The 17,402-nt window shown below is 42.0% G+C and overlaps 1 protein-coding gene across 5 annotated transcripts in view; it reads right to left on the minus strand.

Moving 5' to 3' along the window:
* kcnq5b (potassium voltage-gated channel, KQT-like subfamily, member 5b) overlaps positions 1 to 13,833 on the minus strand; it is a 152,531-nt gene extending 138,698 nt beyond the window's left edge. For all 5 annotated transcript variants that reach the window (XM_085764131.1, XM_085764837.1, XM_085763551.1 and 2 more), the window contains exon 1: positions 13,401 to 13,833. In XM_085764131.1, the coding sequence (XP_085620257.1) occupies positions 13,401 to 13,777 (377 nt within the window). In that variant the 5' untranslated portion in view covers positions 13,778 to 13,833. The remainder of the gene's footprint in view (positions 1 to 13,400) is intronic.
* Positions 13,834 to 17,402: the final 3,569 nt, after the last annotated feature.

The following is a 17,402-nucleotide window of genomic DNA, read 5'->3' on the forward strand; positions in this document are numbered from 1 at the left end:
AATGTCCCTTTAACATTAAAAACACACTCTTTTTGGTAATAAAGTAAGAGCAAAAGGTTAAAAAAAAAACAGAATTCCAAAAAAAACGGAAAAAACAAAATTTTATAGGTCCCTAATGATGGGGGGGGGATTGTGTAACTAAAATGTGTATTAGGTAGAGTGGGATCAGATTGTGACAGTATGAAGGGTTAGCTGTGTTATTCCCACAGGGAGAGAACAGCCCCACAGTAAATGCTGCGTGCCTAAATACAGCGTGGTAGCAGTGGCTTCCATCAGCCATGACTAACTGCTGGCCACAGCAGCAGCAGCGTGGAGAGTGGAGGCCACGCTGTGTGAAAAGCAACCAGCAGCCAGGAGCACTCGCCTCACTCTGACTTATTTTTGTTTGCTCGCGGGGAAAAAACCTGCCCGTGTCGTTGATCGGGGCTTGGAGGAAAGGCAGCATCAGTTGCTATGGCGACGGGAAACTGCTCAAAAATCCTGTAATGACTGAGACAAAATAGGGTAAAAAAAAAAAAAAAAAAGAGGCAGAGCTGTGAGAGGCGGCACTCGCTCTTCCCTCCAGCGTCAGCGCTAACGCAGGCACAATGATGACAGATATGCAACCAAGCAGCGCTGTCTGCACCGACCACAGGGGAGAGAGAGAGAGAGACGAGGGCAGGATAAGTGGGAGGAGGCGATGAAGGGGATGTACATTCAACACTTTTACACCACTCACAGCTGATGGTATAGAGGTCATTGGGAGGTAATGCCACTGAAGCGCCGGGAGATGAGCTTTTTCTTCAAGGAACAGAGAAGAAGTGATGAGAGGACTAGAGGAGAATCACATGAAATCACTGGAGATATTACAGCACATATGATGGGGGTGGGGGGGGGGGGGGCAGAGGAGAAAGAAGAGGCTTTTGTCACACTGAGGGTGACTCACTCACTCGGTGCTTTGACCTGTGAAATGACTGGTTGGGCTGATCAGCCATCTACCTCATCAGAGAGTGAGACTAAAAGGGGCAACCAGGTGGAAACCCCCCCCACCCACCACTTCCCAGCTGCGAGCAAGAGGTTCCTGCCAGGGTGATGAGCTGTGTGTGTGTGATGGGGTTCAGGGGGGTGAGAAGCCAACCAGTAGTGACAGTAAAGCCACATTTCCACCGCATGGTACCAGCTCGTGTCGACTCCACTCAGCTTTGGTAACATTCTGGAGGTTGCTGCCGTTCCATGATAGTAGCGTCTTTACAGTATAGACTGCTACAGGTGGAGGAGTATCGTGGAAAAGTCCATTTTCAGTAGTTGAAGACAAATAGCCCCAAAGAATGAACATACTTTAAAACTTAAATTGTTTGTTTTTTTTAGATATTTTATTTTCTTGAGATAGGTCTTCATTAAATGTTAGCCATAATCATCACAATTAAATAAATAAATAAATAAATAAATAAAGACATGAAATGTTTAATTCTGTGTGGAATGGATCTATATAATTCTCTTTTTGAATTGAATTCCTGACATTAATAAACTTTTCCATGATATTCTAATTTATTAAAGGGACAATGAGGAGTTTTGGAAAAGCGAAGCGTTTTCACACTACATTTATGAGCCTCCGCGCGCACCGTACATTTCTTTGGCCGGCGCAAGACAGACTCATGTTTTAATTCATCAAGAATTAAAGTCACGGGGCGGTGCGTGGCGCAGTGGTTAGAGCGGCCGCCCCATGTAGAGGCTACAGTCCTCGCCGCAGGTGGCTCCGGTTCGAATCCCGCGTCGGGCAGCCCTTTCCTGCATGTCATTCCCCCTCTCTCTGCCTCCCCCTTTCCTGTCTATCTCTACTGGGTACTATCAAATAAAGGCAAAAAGCCAAAAAATATTCTTAAAAAAAAAAAAAAAAAAGAATTAAAGTCAGAGGTTCGAAGACGATCACATACCGTCGTAGTTCCGACCATAAACGGCGATTCGGCTGCGTTATTCTCATGACTCGCCACAAAAGTAAGGAAACGCTGGTCGGCTCGACCAGCACTTCCACCACCACTAATAATAACAAAATAACGATAGAGACAAAACAATATATTTATCGAAAATGGGCCCATTAACAAGTGTGGGTAGCGTAGCTTCATCCACATTAACATGAGACTTTTTTATAACCGAATAGAAACTCCTCGTTGTCCCTTTAAGATGCACCATATGGTAGATTATATATTTATATAATATGGACTGATCAGGACGTTTTAATTAAAACATTTATTTATTGAAATATGGTGATTTGTGTACATACAAAGCCCAGAGGCAATGCTGCTGTTCTGTCCAGTACAAACATGAAGCTTCGATTTACATTCAGACAAACTAATGTGGCTGAGACCAACATTTATATTCCTAAAGAAATGATATCAGCCAGACATTAACCTCCAGAGAGCTTCAGGTAACTTCATCAGATTGCTTTATCCCCAGGAAGACAACACAGGTTGACCGGTTGGTTTATGTGGATAAACTAACCACATGTTGGGATCTAAACGGTTCATTTCTCACTTTAAAATGTGAGCGTTTACTGTAATAAAGTGACACATTAACAGCGCTACAGCAAGAATTAAAACTGCTTTTAGCCATTGCAGGATATTCGTGCACGTCGCACACTGATGGTGTAATGAAGATCAGTGGTCTGCAGTGTTTCCACCTTTCAGTTACCTGTTTTGGAGCCGTGGCCTAAGTAGCAGTATAAAAGTAGAGCCAGGTACCAGATTCCAGATGCTTTCACCTAATGGAAACACAAAAAGTGCAAGTGGAGTCCAGCTGGTACCACGTCGTGGAAACTGAGCAGTGCCGGTCCGCTCGCTGTGGGAGGTCTTCAAACAGGACAGGTGCTGCTGAGATAAATCATGTCTCTTCTGTCTCTATACTGTAACACACAAAACACTCAATGCAGTGTATGCATGAGTGTTCCCTGTTAGGCCTTATGTTTACAGTGAGCTCATCTCTGAAAACAGAACAAGGGGAACTCCCTCTGAGCACAGAAACATGATACCCAGAGCAGGCAGGCCCTCTCAGCTGTCATTGTCTTCAAACAGACACAGTGATTTACATACACTCAGCGGCCACTTTATTAGGCACGCCTTGTAATTTAGTGATTAATTAGATCAGTTTTCAATAAAATATTATGTAATATATCATGAAATCCTACCAACGGAAATTTGCTTGGACACACTTTATATATTTATACTGCTTTGCTGGAAAACCGGCTGCTCCATCATTTACCATTCATGGAGGAGAAAAAGAAAATGACCCCAGGTAGGGGACATTGAAAAATGTTTAAGGAGTGCTTCTTTTGAAGGATTAGTAAAAAAAACCATCAAACTTTTTTCAAACTGAAGACGATGACACGTCCAGGACTCAATGACGAAACCGATTATTCTTTTTTGTTGCCCTGAACTAGATCGATTCTGGTCCTCCTTCTTTGATTTATTATCTAAAATATTTGAAAAAACTATTACTCCCTGTCCCCTTATGGCCATTTTTGGGGCCCCCTTTTTTTGTTTTACTTTTATTTCTTTTTCTTTTTTTCTATTTCTTTCATATGGTTATTTTATTTAACTCGCATTGTTTCGGTATGATTTGATTCTGTATGATCTTGGCATTGATATTTACATATTTATTTATTTTATGTATTTATTTTTTTAAAGTGTTGGATTGAATCTCTTGTGCCCTGACATTCACTGTTGAAATGCATCCAAGGAAAACTCAATAAAAAAAATTTTGAAAGAAAATTGTATATCCTGCTGCTTGTTGTCAAGTATTTAGTGTTTCGCTGTTTTCTTTCTTTCTTTTTCCCTCATCCTGTTTCTCCTCATTATCTCAATAAGCTTCACCTGTGTCTCATCACTGATTTGTCACCCTGATGACGGTTAGGTGCAGTTTTTTAAAAATCTTTTTACTATGTATCCACTTATACAATATGATACGATAAACTTTATTGTCCCGCTCAGGGAAATTTGTCTTGGACACTGTAGCTGCGCCATAAATGCCTTAATGGCCACAATGACAAAAAACAAAAACAAAAAGAACAATACACCTCAGCCATATTAATCCAACAGCATTGCACATATCCCATAACATAGGACACATTCCATAACGTAACACATATTGCACACATTCCATAACATAACACATATTGCACACATCCCACAACATAGCACATACATACACCTCATAAATTCACCATGGTAAGAGCACTAGAAGAATTATTGCACAGACTCGTTAAGAAATTTGATAGAAGTTGGGATAAAAGAATTCTTAAAACGGTTGAGTTTACAGCGAGGAACTCTGTATCGTCTACCTGAGGGTAGGAGGTCGAACTCTGAGTGAAGGATGTGAGAGGGGTCATTCACTATCCTCTAACTGACCCTCTAACCATTTTCCAATAAAGGCTTTTGACTTTTGTACCTCAAGAGTACCTTAGTCGTCCTCTTTTTTTTTTTTTTTTTTTTTGATTGTAAAGTGTTTGTTACCATTATCAGGACTGAATCACATGAAAACATATTTTGAGTTAAAGTCGGATGATCAAATTTACCCAGTGGCCCGTAGTTCAACTTGCACTCGGGCAGAGACAGCATGCCTTCAGCAGTTTGATGCATTAATAATGCCACTGACACAACCAACAGCATTATCATGCTCATTATTTATGAACACAGCTGTCTTATATAAGCTCAACTTTCATTTAAACATCCATGATTTCACACAGTGACATCAACTTGATGCTTCAGGCAAAATTTTTGTTTAATTGTCATGTTCTGGCTGAGATGGGTGTTGTTGTACCAACTGATGCTATTGGCCATGGGAGCATCTTGAAGCCATGACTAGAAAGAGAGAGTTACATTCAAATGAGTCATTTCTCTTTATATTTGCATATTTACAGTATATGCTTTTAACACCCCATAAACAGCAGCTATAGTCCTTGCTGCAGTGTCCCCAGGTTCGATTCCACTACTAAAACTACTTCAAAACTCAGCCAAACACATGATGACATGAGGAAGCATCACAAAACCACAATCAAACGCACAATCCTCTACCCAAGAAACCGTTTATATCACATGCACTTTAGCTGATCTTAACTGTCAGCGTCAGACTTTCACTTCTCCTCGTTAAGCCGTCACAAAGGCAAATTTACGGCGACGCGCACGAGTACGTGCACAGCTCCTGTCCCCGCACTCACGCAGCGTTAACCGCCATCAGGTCGAAGACATCACACCTCTGCTTTCTGTCACGGGCCGGCGCTGATCAAACCAGCTCCTTCTTCTTTTACACCCTGCACTGAAGCAAACAGGTCACCACTGTTTACAGCACTTTGCTCTCACTGTTTATAAGAAGCTTCTTTCCATTGAATCATAAACTCAGAAATGGGTGACAGAGGGCCACGCTGTGTGTGTCACACAGGTTGAGAACTATTGTGAAAATGAATTTACTGTACAGCGCACAGACAGAAAGCAAACGCTCTCAAAGAGAAAGTGAGGTTTTACAGAAAAAAAAACAGGTAGTTACAGTACAGAGGCAAGGCTGTATATAGGATAGCTCAAAATAAAACACACAACTGTGCTGAGACAGTCTGTTTGAAGGGACATTTCCACATTTTGGCAAATTGGACTATTTCCATAATCCCTATAGTTTTAGCAGTAGTTTCATTACCTTTAATTGTCAGTGCAAGCTGTTTTTAGATCAGCGGAGTAGAGACGTGAGCTCTACACACCAGGGCGCACGATATTTCGATTATAGACGCTCTGGTGGACAAGTTGTGACCTGCACATTCACCACGCTATGAGATAATAACGGAACGTTACGAGACAGAGTTGTTTTTGAGGCAAATGCGTAGCCGGAACTACATTCCAGACAGTGACTTCAAAAATGCAAGTAGTTCTGAGTATTTACTCAGTGTTGTAATGTTACATAATTATACATGTACGTTATTATTCATAGCGTGGTGAATGTGCAGGTCACAACTTGTCCACAATTGTGTTTTGGGGTTATTGGATTGTGTATTTAGTTTGATGAGGGAAGCGTAGAAATACCATGAGTCTCTGTTACATTAGCGGAGCAGCTCACGTCTCTGCTCCGCCGATCAAACCTACGAACCTACTCCAAAGACTATAGAGATTACAGTAATAGGATAATTTGCTAAAATGTTGAAATATCCCTTTAACCCGACGCCCCCCTCGATTGTTCAGCGTGCCAGCTCTGAAAACCTGAGGTGAGGGAACACGGTACCCTTTCCCCTCCACACCTCCCTGCCCCCTGAACATACTTTCAAGGATAAGAGCTTGTTAATCCAGAGGTGAGATGAATGGCAGCACTGTGTATGTCTGTGTGTGTGTGTGTGTGTGTGTGTGTGTGTGTGTGTGTGTGTGTGTGTGTGTGTGTGTGTGTGTGTGTATGTGTGTGAGCAGGAAGGAGGGCAGGCCGGACCCCAGGGGCAACTCAGCTCAGCACAAAGACTGGCTCAGTGCTGCTACTGTCACACATAGAGAAGGGATAAAAATATACACTATAGCCCCAAAGTTGAGAAAAAAAAAACATTTTTCCATTTTTTTTTTTATTAAGATTTAAGCAGCTCAAGTCCAGGGAAGAACCTGAAATGGTACTGTACAAACTGCCCAGGAAAAAAATAAGTCATAAAAAGTCACAAAAAACTTTACATTAAATTTAATAGAAAACAGACCCTTCTAGAGAAGTAACAACGTTCAGGCAGCTATGGATGACTGTACTGTATGTACAAAGACGGTGTTGGAACACACAACGCCCTGTGGTGTCATGTGGTGCAGGAAGTCGTTGCTATACTGACTGCTGCTACTGCAGTCAGAATGGTCAGAGTGAGACAGGAAACAGAGGAAGACGGACCAGTTGGTCAGAGGTTCATCCTACTGGAGGATAACAGGTCACAACACCAGGAGCTGGAGTTGTGACCTGTATTCTGAGGAATATTTGGTCAGAGTCAGAAAAAGTTCCTTTCAGCTAAAGTTCAGTGTGTGACGGTCTTTGCAGTCGGCTTTTATGTAGTGTCTATTATTTTTATCAGCATTTTTACTGATTGATCGTTTCTATCTTTTATTCTTGAGATTATTTCTTTCATTTATTGCTTCATTCATTTATTGATGTTTTTATTCCTTTTTATCATTATTTCACTGTTTCTATTTCTATTCTTGATATTTTATCATTTTAACTACTCATGTTTCATGGTGCAGTGTGCATTGCTCTTTTTGATTGTGCTGTTTTTGTTTTTCAAACTGTAAAGCACTTTAAACTGCATTTGATGTGCTTGGAAAATGATATATAAATAAAATTTGATTAATTGACTGATGGATTTGATTTGAGGGTACAAAGAGTCCACTACATGACTGGGGCATACTAATCCTCAATTCAGACAGCACTGCAGTAGGAGTGGTGAGTGGTGTAAATTCTCTGACAAAAAGGAATTCTGGGAGAACTGCAGTTTGAAAGTGAAACTATAAAGTTTCTTATATATCATGTAGTCATGTATAAGTCATACATTTCAGACAGAGCTGGAGGCATTTCTGGTAGTCTAGTATTTATATCAGAACAACTCCAACGATACTAACCTCCCAGAGACTTCACCGTTGGCTTTTCTTTTGAAAATCTAAACTTGGTTATACTGTACAGATAATGAGATGAAATTGACACTGATGCCTGACTTCTTCATTAACAATTCACAGTTTTACAACAGAACTTCACCTGGAGGCGTGTGTGTGTGTGTGTGTGTGTGTGTTAGACAGTGGATCAGTTGAAGGTGAAACATCGTTCTGAGCGTGACGTGACGATGCTGCGTGGGCTTGTCAAACAGATGATAGCTGGATGTTTTGAGGGCAGGTTCGTAAGCGCATTTACTCCTCTGACCTGCTCCTAATGTGTCGGATCAGACACAGAGGCAGATAAGGAAGAGGTTGTTTTTTTGCTGTCTGAAATCAGTGGATGATGAAATTGAACCTCTTTGAGTTATCTAAACAGTGTTACACCTGTTCAAGCAGAACAGCTTGGCTAAATTAGAACCAAACACACTGATCCTCATGAGGCAGCACGGACACACACACACACACACACACACACACACACACACACAGTAAGACATGTAACATTATTGCATTTTCACTAGATGAAATGTTTTTTCCATAGCTGAAAAATCTCAATACTGACTTTATAAGATATAGCTAATAAAAACTGATGATGCTGTTGATGAAGTGAGGATCACGTGTGAATTAGAGCAAACAGAATTGAATGTGTTCTGTGTTTTAGTAATGCGAAACAATGTATTTAAGACATCTATCTAAATATATATATAAATGAATATGATGTTTTCTTCATTTGTGTTCATTATGACCCAGTGTGTAGCTGGAATATCAGCCTCTAGATGGATTATACACAGCAAAAACACTGACACAATATTAATGTGCTCTATAAGTCTTGGTTTACAGTCATTGTTTAAAGCAGCATTAATATTTCAATAATATGAATCCTCTTCTGCCACAGTCAGCTGGGACCACAACAACAGTACAACACCATCTCCTACAATGACCTTCATACTGTCTACAACTACACAGTTATCACCGGCTGAGTCACGTTTACAGTCAGACGGCCATGTTGAGATGTATGGCCGGGCTACTGTGTACAACGGCCATGTCCATTGATAACAGCACTTTGGTAAAGTTGTACTACAATACTGATACTGTGAACTTTATTAAATTGATCCATGATCTTTCCCAACATTCCCTTAAAATCAGTTTTAACTACAAACAGATATTTCCTAAACTCATCAGGTTGATCATGGTCTGCATCAATGTTAAAGGGATAGTTCAACATCTTGGCAAATTGGCCCATTGCCATAATCCCTATAGTCATAGCAGTAGGTTCATTACCTTTATTTGTCGGTGCAAGCTATATTTAGAACGGTGGAGCAGAGCCGCAAACTGCTCAGAGCTACGCTATGGAGGCTAATGGGATTTCTTGGTTTCCCTCATCAAACTCATCAAATACACAATCCAACAACTCCAAAACGCTCTGGTGGACAAGTTGTGACCAGCACATTCACCACGCTATGAGATAATAACGGAACGTTACGAGACAGAGTTGTTTTGAAAAACAGCTGATGCGCGTTGCCTTCAGGGGCAGTTTTTCAGCAAGCAGTCTCTGCATCTGCCTCGAAAACAACTCTGTCCAATTTGCTAAAATGTTGAACTATCCCTTTAACCATAAACATCATATCCTTGTTACTCGGCCTGTCACAATTATTACAATTATCACCTGACCGCAATAATTTGAGCTGACCGCCATCATTTAGCAGAAACTATTTCCATGTTGTTTTGTCTGGTCCTCTTTTAATGACATCATCACGTTGCGCCCCCTTCTTCTGCTATGATTTACTGTAATGACACGAGTGGAGCCACAAACTGTTTATCTGGAGGAACTTCTAATATTAGACGACTGCATTTCAATGTGCATCTATTGAAATGAGCATCATGGATTTAGTTGCAAAGCCAATACATGGCTGTGTATGTGTATTATTTGGGCTTATACTAAAATAGTGGCAAGAAATGACCAGAAAATCGCAATTACTATATCAACTAAAATTTCATGATCATGACAGCCCTACTTGTTTGATTAATAAACAACATAACCTCAGTGCAGTTAGAATTTGCAGTTGCACTTAACAATACAAATATCATTTCTAGCAGACGGGGATGAAACTGACGTGTTATCACTTCTCAGGCTGATATGCTGATGAAGTTGGCATTGGTTTTAGACAGCAGTTGGTAATTTACATTTCCAACAGCCCTTGATTCATGTTTCCATCCAACCCAACAGATTCAGCGCTCAGTGCTCATGTCTCATGTTTTGTTTTGGTCTTCACTAAAACCTGAGAAAGACGCCCGGCTCTTTAATTGCTGAAAGCTGCACAGTCACAGTCAGTCTGCCTGTTGTCAAACTAAACAAACTGAAGGACCCCAAACTTCTCTGTGGAGTTGCAACCACTGTGAAACAGCATCCAGGTTAAGACACAACACCAGTCAGTGAAGCATCAGATGGGATTATAATATACATAAAACCATGCAGCAGCTTACACAGCCTTTTCCAGAGTATAAAGATTTTCATTTTCAGAAATCACTACTGTGATTAAGGCTGCACAGCACTGAATGTATCCTGCTAATCATCAGCTATCCACTCACTAATAAAATGATCAATAAAAAAAATTAAAAAAATTACAGTGTGGCCAAGTGTTATTGGGTGAGGCAAATGCTCACAACTTTTCCTTTGGAGAGAGTGACGTACATACGAAAAGGAAGGCAGGATATGTTTGAAAAGATATAGGAACCGTTTAATGTGTTTTGTTAATGGTATTGATCTAGCAAATGACGATGAAGAGGAATAAGTAGCCAGTTAAATAAATCTTATAACAGAATTAATGAGTTCAAATACCCGCAATTATATCAAGTCATTCAATTATGCAGAAAATGTTTTATGGCTGAGAAGTGGATGTTTGTGATGTAACTTTTTGGAATTTTGTTTTTTTTTTGTTTGTTTTTTTTACCTTTTACTCTTATTTTACTACCAAAAAGAGTGTGTTTTAATGTCAATGACTAAAATGTCAAACTTTAATAGAAATGACTTTAAATTGATTGAGGTAACAAACAAAAAAACACACTACATGTATATGAATACAAGTGTATTTGTATGTAAGAAAAATGTTGATAAATATATTGTTTTAAAAAAAGATACAGTGTCTTTAAAAAGATACAGTTGGTTCAGAACAGTGGGAAAGAACAACATAACATCCCATTCTTTTGTACCGGAGATGATGTGAACTGAAGTTGATATTTGCCTCGGGGACATTCTGGTGTCAAGTATCAGTTGGTATTTAGGGACTTAATGTTTTTTCTACAGTAACTTGGACCAGCCTGTAGCAAAGCGAAGCAGGACGTACCCACCTGAAGGCATCAAGAGGCCTACCACACTCAAGGTCTTTCTTTTAAAAAACACATTTCAACCAGCATTGTGTGGTTAAAGTGAAAAGGCAAAATCTCACTCCGAGCCACTGAAGGACTCAGGCTGTCCATGTGGAGGACGATCACTACTAACTCTGGTGTTAGCTGGTCATACAGCAGTTATTTCATAGGTAAAAAAAAAAAAAAAAAGTGACAGTGACAGGCTCTCAGCTGCAACAATTGTCCTATCAGCAGAACAGAACAACTTTCAAGGCCGTCGACCATCATAGCAACATTCATCATCAAAGGGCTCGAGAGAATCCAGCGTCTGCATTTCTCCAGCTCAGGCTCGCTGCCACGGGGATGAAAGAAAATCATTCACCAACTTCCCGGCCACCCGACTGTGTGTTCCTGACGCTCATGAGCGCTCATGTGAAGAGAGAGCCCCGAGTCCTCGGATCCTGGTGGGTGTGGGTGTGAGTCAACACTTTCAGAAGATAGGCTGAGGTAAATTAACATTTTGGAGTCCAACTTTTAGCAAAAGTGCAACAGACCAAACAGCAGCACCTCTATTTCAAATCATAGCTCCAAAAGGAATACAGGAAGACGCCCATGGTGGTCCCCGACATCACATCACAAAGTCTGGACAGGCCTCATTAACTGAAACACTCACACAACACAATGAATGTAGTTATTTTCTGTAAGGATTCAGATAGGACAGGCTATAAAAGGTCTAGAGCCGTAACAATTAAACGATTAATCAAACAGTTATCAATTATTAAATTAATTGTCAACTATTTTGATAATCAAATAAATCGGTTTGGGTGGTTTTTTCAAGAATAAAAGTCAAAATTCTCTGTTTCCAGCTTCTTAAATGTGAATATTTCTGGTTTCTTTGTTCCTTTATGACAATAAACTGAGTCTCTCTTTGGTTTGTGAACAAAACGAGACATTTGAGGACGTCATCTTGTGGTTTGGGAAACACTGATTGACATTTTTCAACATTTTATTGACCAAACAACTAATCGATTAATGGAAATAATTGTTAGCATTCCTAAAAAGGTCATTTTAAAGGGGTTTTTTTTTTTACACTTATTTACAATAAAAATACAGGGTATTACATCTCTAGGTAAGACTGCAGTTTAAACAAAGGCACTGTTCATCAGATGGACCCTGACTGAGCAGACGGTCCTGTTTGCATCTAATGATTACATTGGACTTTTTCCTGATTGGAAGAACACGTCCTGATGAGATGAGCACATTTCTGTAGCAACAATCAATTCAAACCAGCTGATGTACTTTCTGGAGACTATGTTACTCAGTCCATACACCCTGATATGCAAATCTGCACCACAGACAAACAACAAACTGTCTTATCAGTGCAGATCACTGACAACAAGTTATTCTTTCTCCATTCAGTGGCTCTGTTGATTAAAAATGATGCACAGTACTGACAGAAGCAGCTCTGACTGCACTGCATATTGGAACCCCTTTACTTTCTGGCTGCAGTGGTGGAAGTTGCAGCACTGCCACTGTCCCCAGTGTGTCACACTAACATCATACATTTAATATTACTGACTGCTGGACATAGAACAAATGGACTCATGAAAGTCATCAGGGATCCTGCAATGTTGCCCTGTGCACAATTTGATATGGTCACTTTAAAAATAAAGGTGCAGCAGCTCTCATACTGCCCAGACACACACACACAGACACACACACACCGAAAAAAGATGGTGCTCTACAGTCAGCGTGTGTCTCAACTTCCTTCCTTCCTCTTCAACAGTCTGGTGCCACAAGAGTCGCACGCGGGAAATTAAACGCAGCTGGTTGTGAGGCCAAGAACGACACAGAGCAAAAGATGTTCCTGCAGTGTGGTGGACCTTCAGGAACCAGCAGGACCCGAGGTCTGGTTTCAACAGTACAGACCGTGTTTATGTGAAGCTGCAACTGCACTAACCTCAGAGCTGAGTGTGTTAAACCTTAGATTACAGCTCCACTGACAAAACAGAGACCGCTGCTCTGTTGTCAAGACAGATAATGTGCAGAGGGGGAGCAGCACGCCTCTGTGTGTCACAGACCTGGACCTGGATTTCAGAGGGTTCATTCAAACGGCACAGAGGGGATTTTCTTAGTCAGCTGTGAAGCTGGCTCTGGTAAAGAGGTGTATTTTTAATGATGAGCTCTGTGTGCATTCATAACACCCACACCAGTCACAAGAGTGTCAAACATGCTGTCCAAGGGCTGACAAAGTGATGTGTGAAAAAAAAAAAAAAAAAAAGTGAGACTCAATCAGCTGCTATCATGGTCTGTTCTCAGGAGATAAACTAGACATTTGTGTCGGGGGTTCAGGAAAATGGAGCTAGTGTGTGAAAGATAAGGGGGCAGATCAGCATCAACAGGTGGGCAACTTCACATAACACTGATGAAAGATGAACTTACACAAACGCATGGTAGATGAACGCCCAGGTTCTCGGTCTCTCCAGCACGTTGTACAGGTAGTTCTGGAGCCGCCGGTAGCGCACGTTTCTCCGGCCGCTCTGAGCGCTGTATATGAGCGGCTTCCCCAGCAGGCTGAGCCGAGCCCCCTGCTTCCCCCTCAGGCTCTCGGAACCGGCAGCACCTGCGCTGCTGCTGGTGGTGGTGGTGGTGGTGGTGGTGGAGGCTGACAGCAAGCCGTCTCCCGCGTTGTTCATCATCTTCCGTCCGGACTCCACATCTTTCAAGCCGTAACCCTCGGCGCGGTGCCCCGGCGATGTCCTCATCCAGAGCCCGGTGCCGCCGCCGCCGCCTTCGTCGCCGCTGTGGTTCCGGGGCATGGCATCACAGAAGCGGGCATCAAGTGCTGCGCGTCGGTCTCTTCAAGCATGCGTGTGTCCCGTGCCGGCGGGAGCTACAGTAGGCTACGTCCTGACCTGGACCGACAATAAATCACACGTGCTGCTAGAGACGCTGTGTAGTGTAGCAGGCGCTGAGGTGCCAGAGCTCGGCGTGGTGTGAGCCGTCACACTCTGACCGCCCCCTCTTCCCTGCAACACCAACCTCCTCTCATTTACACAAACTGCCGCTGCGCGTAAAGGTAAAGGTGGCCCCCCGCGTGCGTCCTAACAGACTAAACAACTAGTTAACGACACAGTGAGCGACACTGTCAAACTACGGAGGAGAGAAGGAGGAGGGGGGGGGGACTGGCCGCCCTCTGCGCTTTACCGCCTGTTGCATCAACAACAAGCTGCGCGTGCACAAGACACTTTATATTGACCGAGGTAAAACAGTTGAATTCTCAACAGTGGAGCTGAGCTGGTGGTGGTGGGAGTTTTCTTTTTAGTGGCGCTGGCGCGTCACAGATGTAAATGAGCAACTGTCGCAGCGCGTGTGATTGAATTTCCTGAAGAAGAAAAAAAAAAAGTCGCGAGTTGGTTCGAGCCGCTGTGGAGGAGAGAGAGGAGCCTATCGGGTAACATGGAGTCCGGTGAAGTTTCCACTTAGTCGAGTGGAAAAGCAACCGCTGAAAAGAGCTGCTCCCCCCGAACATCTGCACAAAGTATTAACCGACGTGACTGTGGATTCAGAGAGCTGCGTGTTCTCAGTGTGATGAGGGTTGTGTTGTGTTGTGTTACTGTAGCAGTGTGTCTGGCACTGGCACCGCGTGCCGCCCGTCACACCTCTCTCCTCTCCTCTCCGGGGGAGCACGCGGGGTCTAATGGCCGGTTCAGGTGGCTCAGCGTGAACTGAGCTGTGTCGAGACGCTGCGGTTAAATGACGTTTCCGTTGTTGTGTTTACAGCTTGAAATGAAACAGGTTAGAGAAGTAGAAAGTCAGCCCTGGACTTCCGCTTCACGCACGCACACACACACACACACACACACACACACACACACACACACACACACACAAGGTTCTGCTTCAGCTGCCTCGGGCCCATGAGGAGGCAGCTGAGGCCACGCCGCTGACCGCAGGTGGACTGAAGGCTCTTGTCTTCAAGCAATAAATTGACGTGAGTTAGAAGAGTGAAGCGGGTTGTTAGTCGGCCTACGTAGACCTGAGGAGTTTGTGTTGTGTGTGTGTAGGAGAGGGTCAGAGAGGAGGGAGGTGTGTGTACTGATGCTGAGTCCACAGCTCAGTCGGCAGAACCTGCCGTCACCTGCGGAGGACAGACAGCATCTTCCTGTCCTCCAACTGAACTACGCCATCTTCTGGTCTTTGCAGCACCAGGCAGACTTTCCAAGGTCCTCAGTCACATCACACTCTCCCTGCCAACGTTCTGTATTTTGGCTAATAAAGAAAGGTGTATAGTCATTAAATTGAAATTCTAATCATGAAATTATAGCTAGTTAGGCTAATAGAGTAGGCTATTTGAGTCAGTTCAAGCATTATAGCAAATCCCTATTATGTAAATGTACTGATTGTACGCTTACATACAGTATAACCATACAGAATACTAAATGACTGTTTTCAGCTATCTAACCCACTTGACTGGTTTTGATTGTTGTGACTGATCTGTGTATTTTCTTTATTCTTTTATTTTTTGAACTGCAAATGAACTTTCACATTATGTTGCTATGGTTCAGAATTAACTCAGGACATAATACACCGATCAGCCACAGCCATTTAAAAAACTAGGCCACCCTGCATTAATGTTGTGGCTGATTAATGTAAGTAAAGTATATCCAATGCAATTAAGTGTGACAAAAGTCTGAGACTGCTTTCCCTGAGTGAAGAGACATGTGATGATGAGATGTAAACAAATAAAAATAGCCGAGTATTTTGTTGTACAGTAGCCTAGGCTTGTAAAAAAAAAATCATCATGTATGTTTTCAAGATGTTGAAATATATATATATATATATATATATATACACATTTTACTCTGGGTACCTCATCTATATTATAAACTTGTACATACAGTATGTATCCCTTATAGGGATACCAACAACTTTACTAATCCCACAAGGGGAAATTGGTTATGAGCAGCTGCTTAATGTGTACACAGAACAAATATGTCCCATCCACACAAGAGAAATATCACATCAAATAAATAAAAACAGCATATGAGTGCCTATGAAGAATTAAAAAGTCTGACTGCAGACTGTGGACCCCACCCCCACCCCTCAGCCCCCACCGTACAATAGATTCAGGACTCACATCAGATTTAAGATATTCATCAAAAAAGCTTCCAAAGTATTTAAACAATGTGACAATTTCAAAGTATGATGCACTCATTAGGTCCATCCTCATTTGGAACAACCTATAATTAAAAAATACCCAAATGTTGACATAAAAGCAATTTTAAAATTGATATGAGTTTTTTGTTTTGTTTTTTACATTTAATAAGACTCTATTTTATGGATGTTGTCAACACATCTAACCACTTGTTTTTTTGAAGGGCCGTAGCATTCTGTTTACAATCCTCAAACTGTAATAATGTCATCTTGTCACATCATGAGAATAGTTTCCTGTATACAGTGCACGCCCCTGTCATGCTGTCTCAACTAGTAATAACATTCGAAAGAAGAAATGCAGCCTTGTTTTGAACGCCTCTCAAAGTAAACACTGTTGTCAGGAGACATGATTTAGCTTATATGTCCCTTTTTTCCCAAAGTTTCTGTTTGCTTATTCTTGTTTTTTCTTCGTGGATAATATTAAAAATTAACTTCACGATGTTTGTATTCCACTTCCACTCATGGTCTCCGTTTCCACCGATTTGTGATCTTTGACCTGATTAGATAGATTAATCCATTTCCTGGGAGCAGCATGGAAATTTTATTGTGGCCTCTGACTTTTATGATCTGCGGTTCTCTTTTCCGCCATGGTCTGTATCCACGCTTCGTACACAGAGGTCGTGACCCTTGATGTGAGGGGAACCGGGGGCCCGGCTGGCACGACAAGGCCGGTGGGAGGGTTCGTCAAGATTGCCTGCAGATGTTGTTTCGGGGGCCCTTTGCTTATTTAACAAGAGGATGTGGAACATAAATCTCCCAAGCCCTCTACTGCACTGTATCATATGTGAGGTCACACATGAGGCCATGTTAGTTCAGCTTCCTCTTTGGGTAGACGCAGTGTAGCAGCAGCCGATGCACAGAGTTATCATAAAGCTTTGTAGCAGGACACCAACACATATCTACATGCTTAAAGGGGACTTATGATGGAAATATCACTTTTGAAGGCTCTTTAACATATATTTAGGTGTTGGTGTTGTCTTCCGGCCCCCAAAATGTGAGAATTGACAAAAAAAATCTGTAATTTTCAGGCTCCCTAGGTTGAAATCCATGTGGTTTTACGAGCTGTTCCCTCAGTTGTCTGATAATGATGTAACTAGTTTTCAAATTTGCATAATACCACCCCTACCTGGTACCAGTAGAAGGGACGGGGCAAGCATTGGTTCATTTGCATTTAAAGGGACAGGCACTGAAACCAGCCGTTCTGAACGAGAGGATGAAAAGAGCTGT

The sequence above is a fragment of the Trachurus japonicus genome, chromosome 1, assembly GCF_045865225.1.
Source record: "Trachurus japonicus isolate A0001 chromosome 1, Traja_1.0".
Lineage (NCBI taxonomy): Eukaryota > Metazoa > Chordata > Actinopteri > Carangiformes > Carangidae > Trachurus > Trachurus japonicus.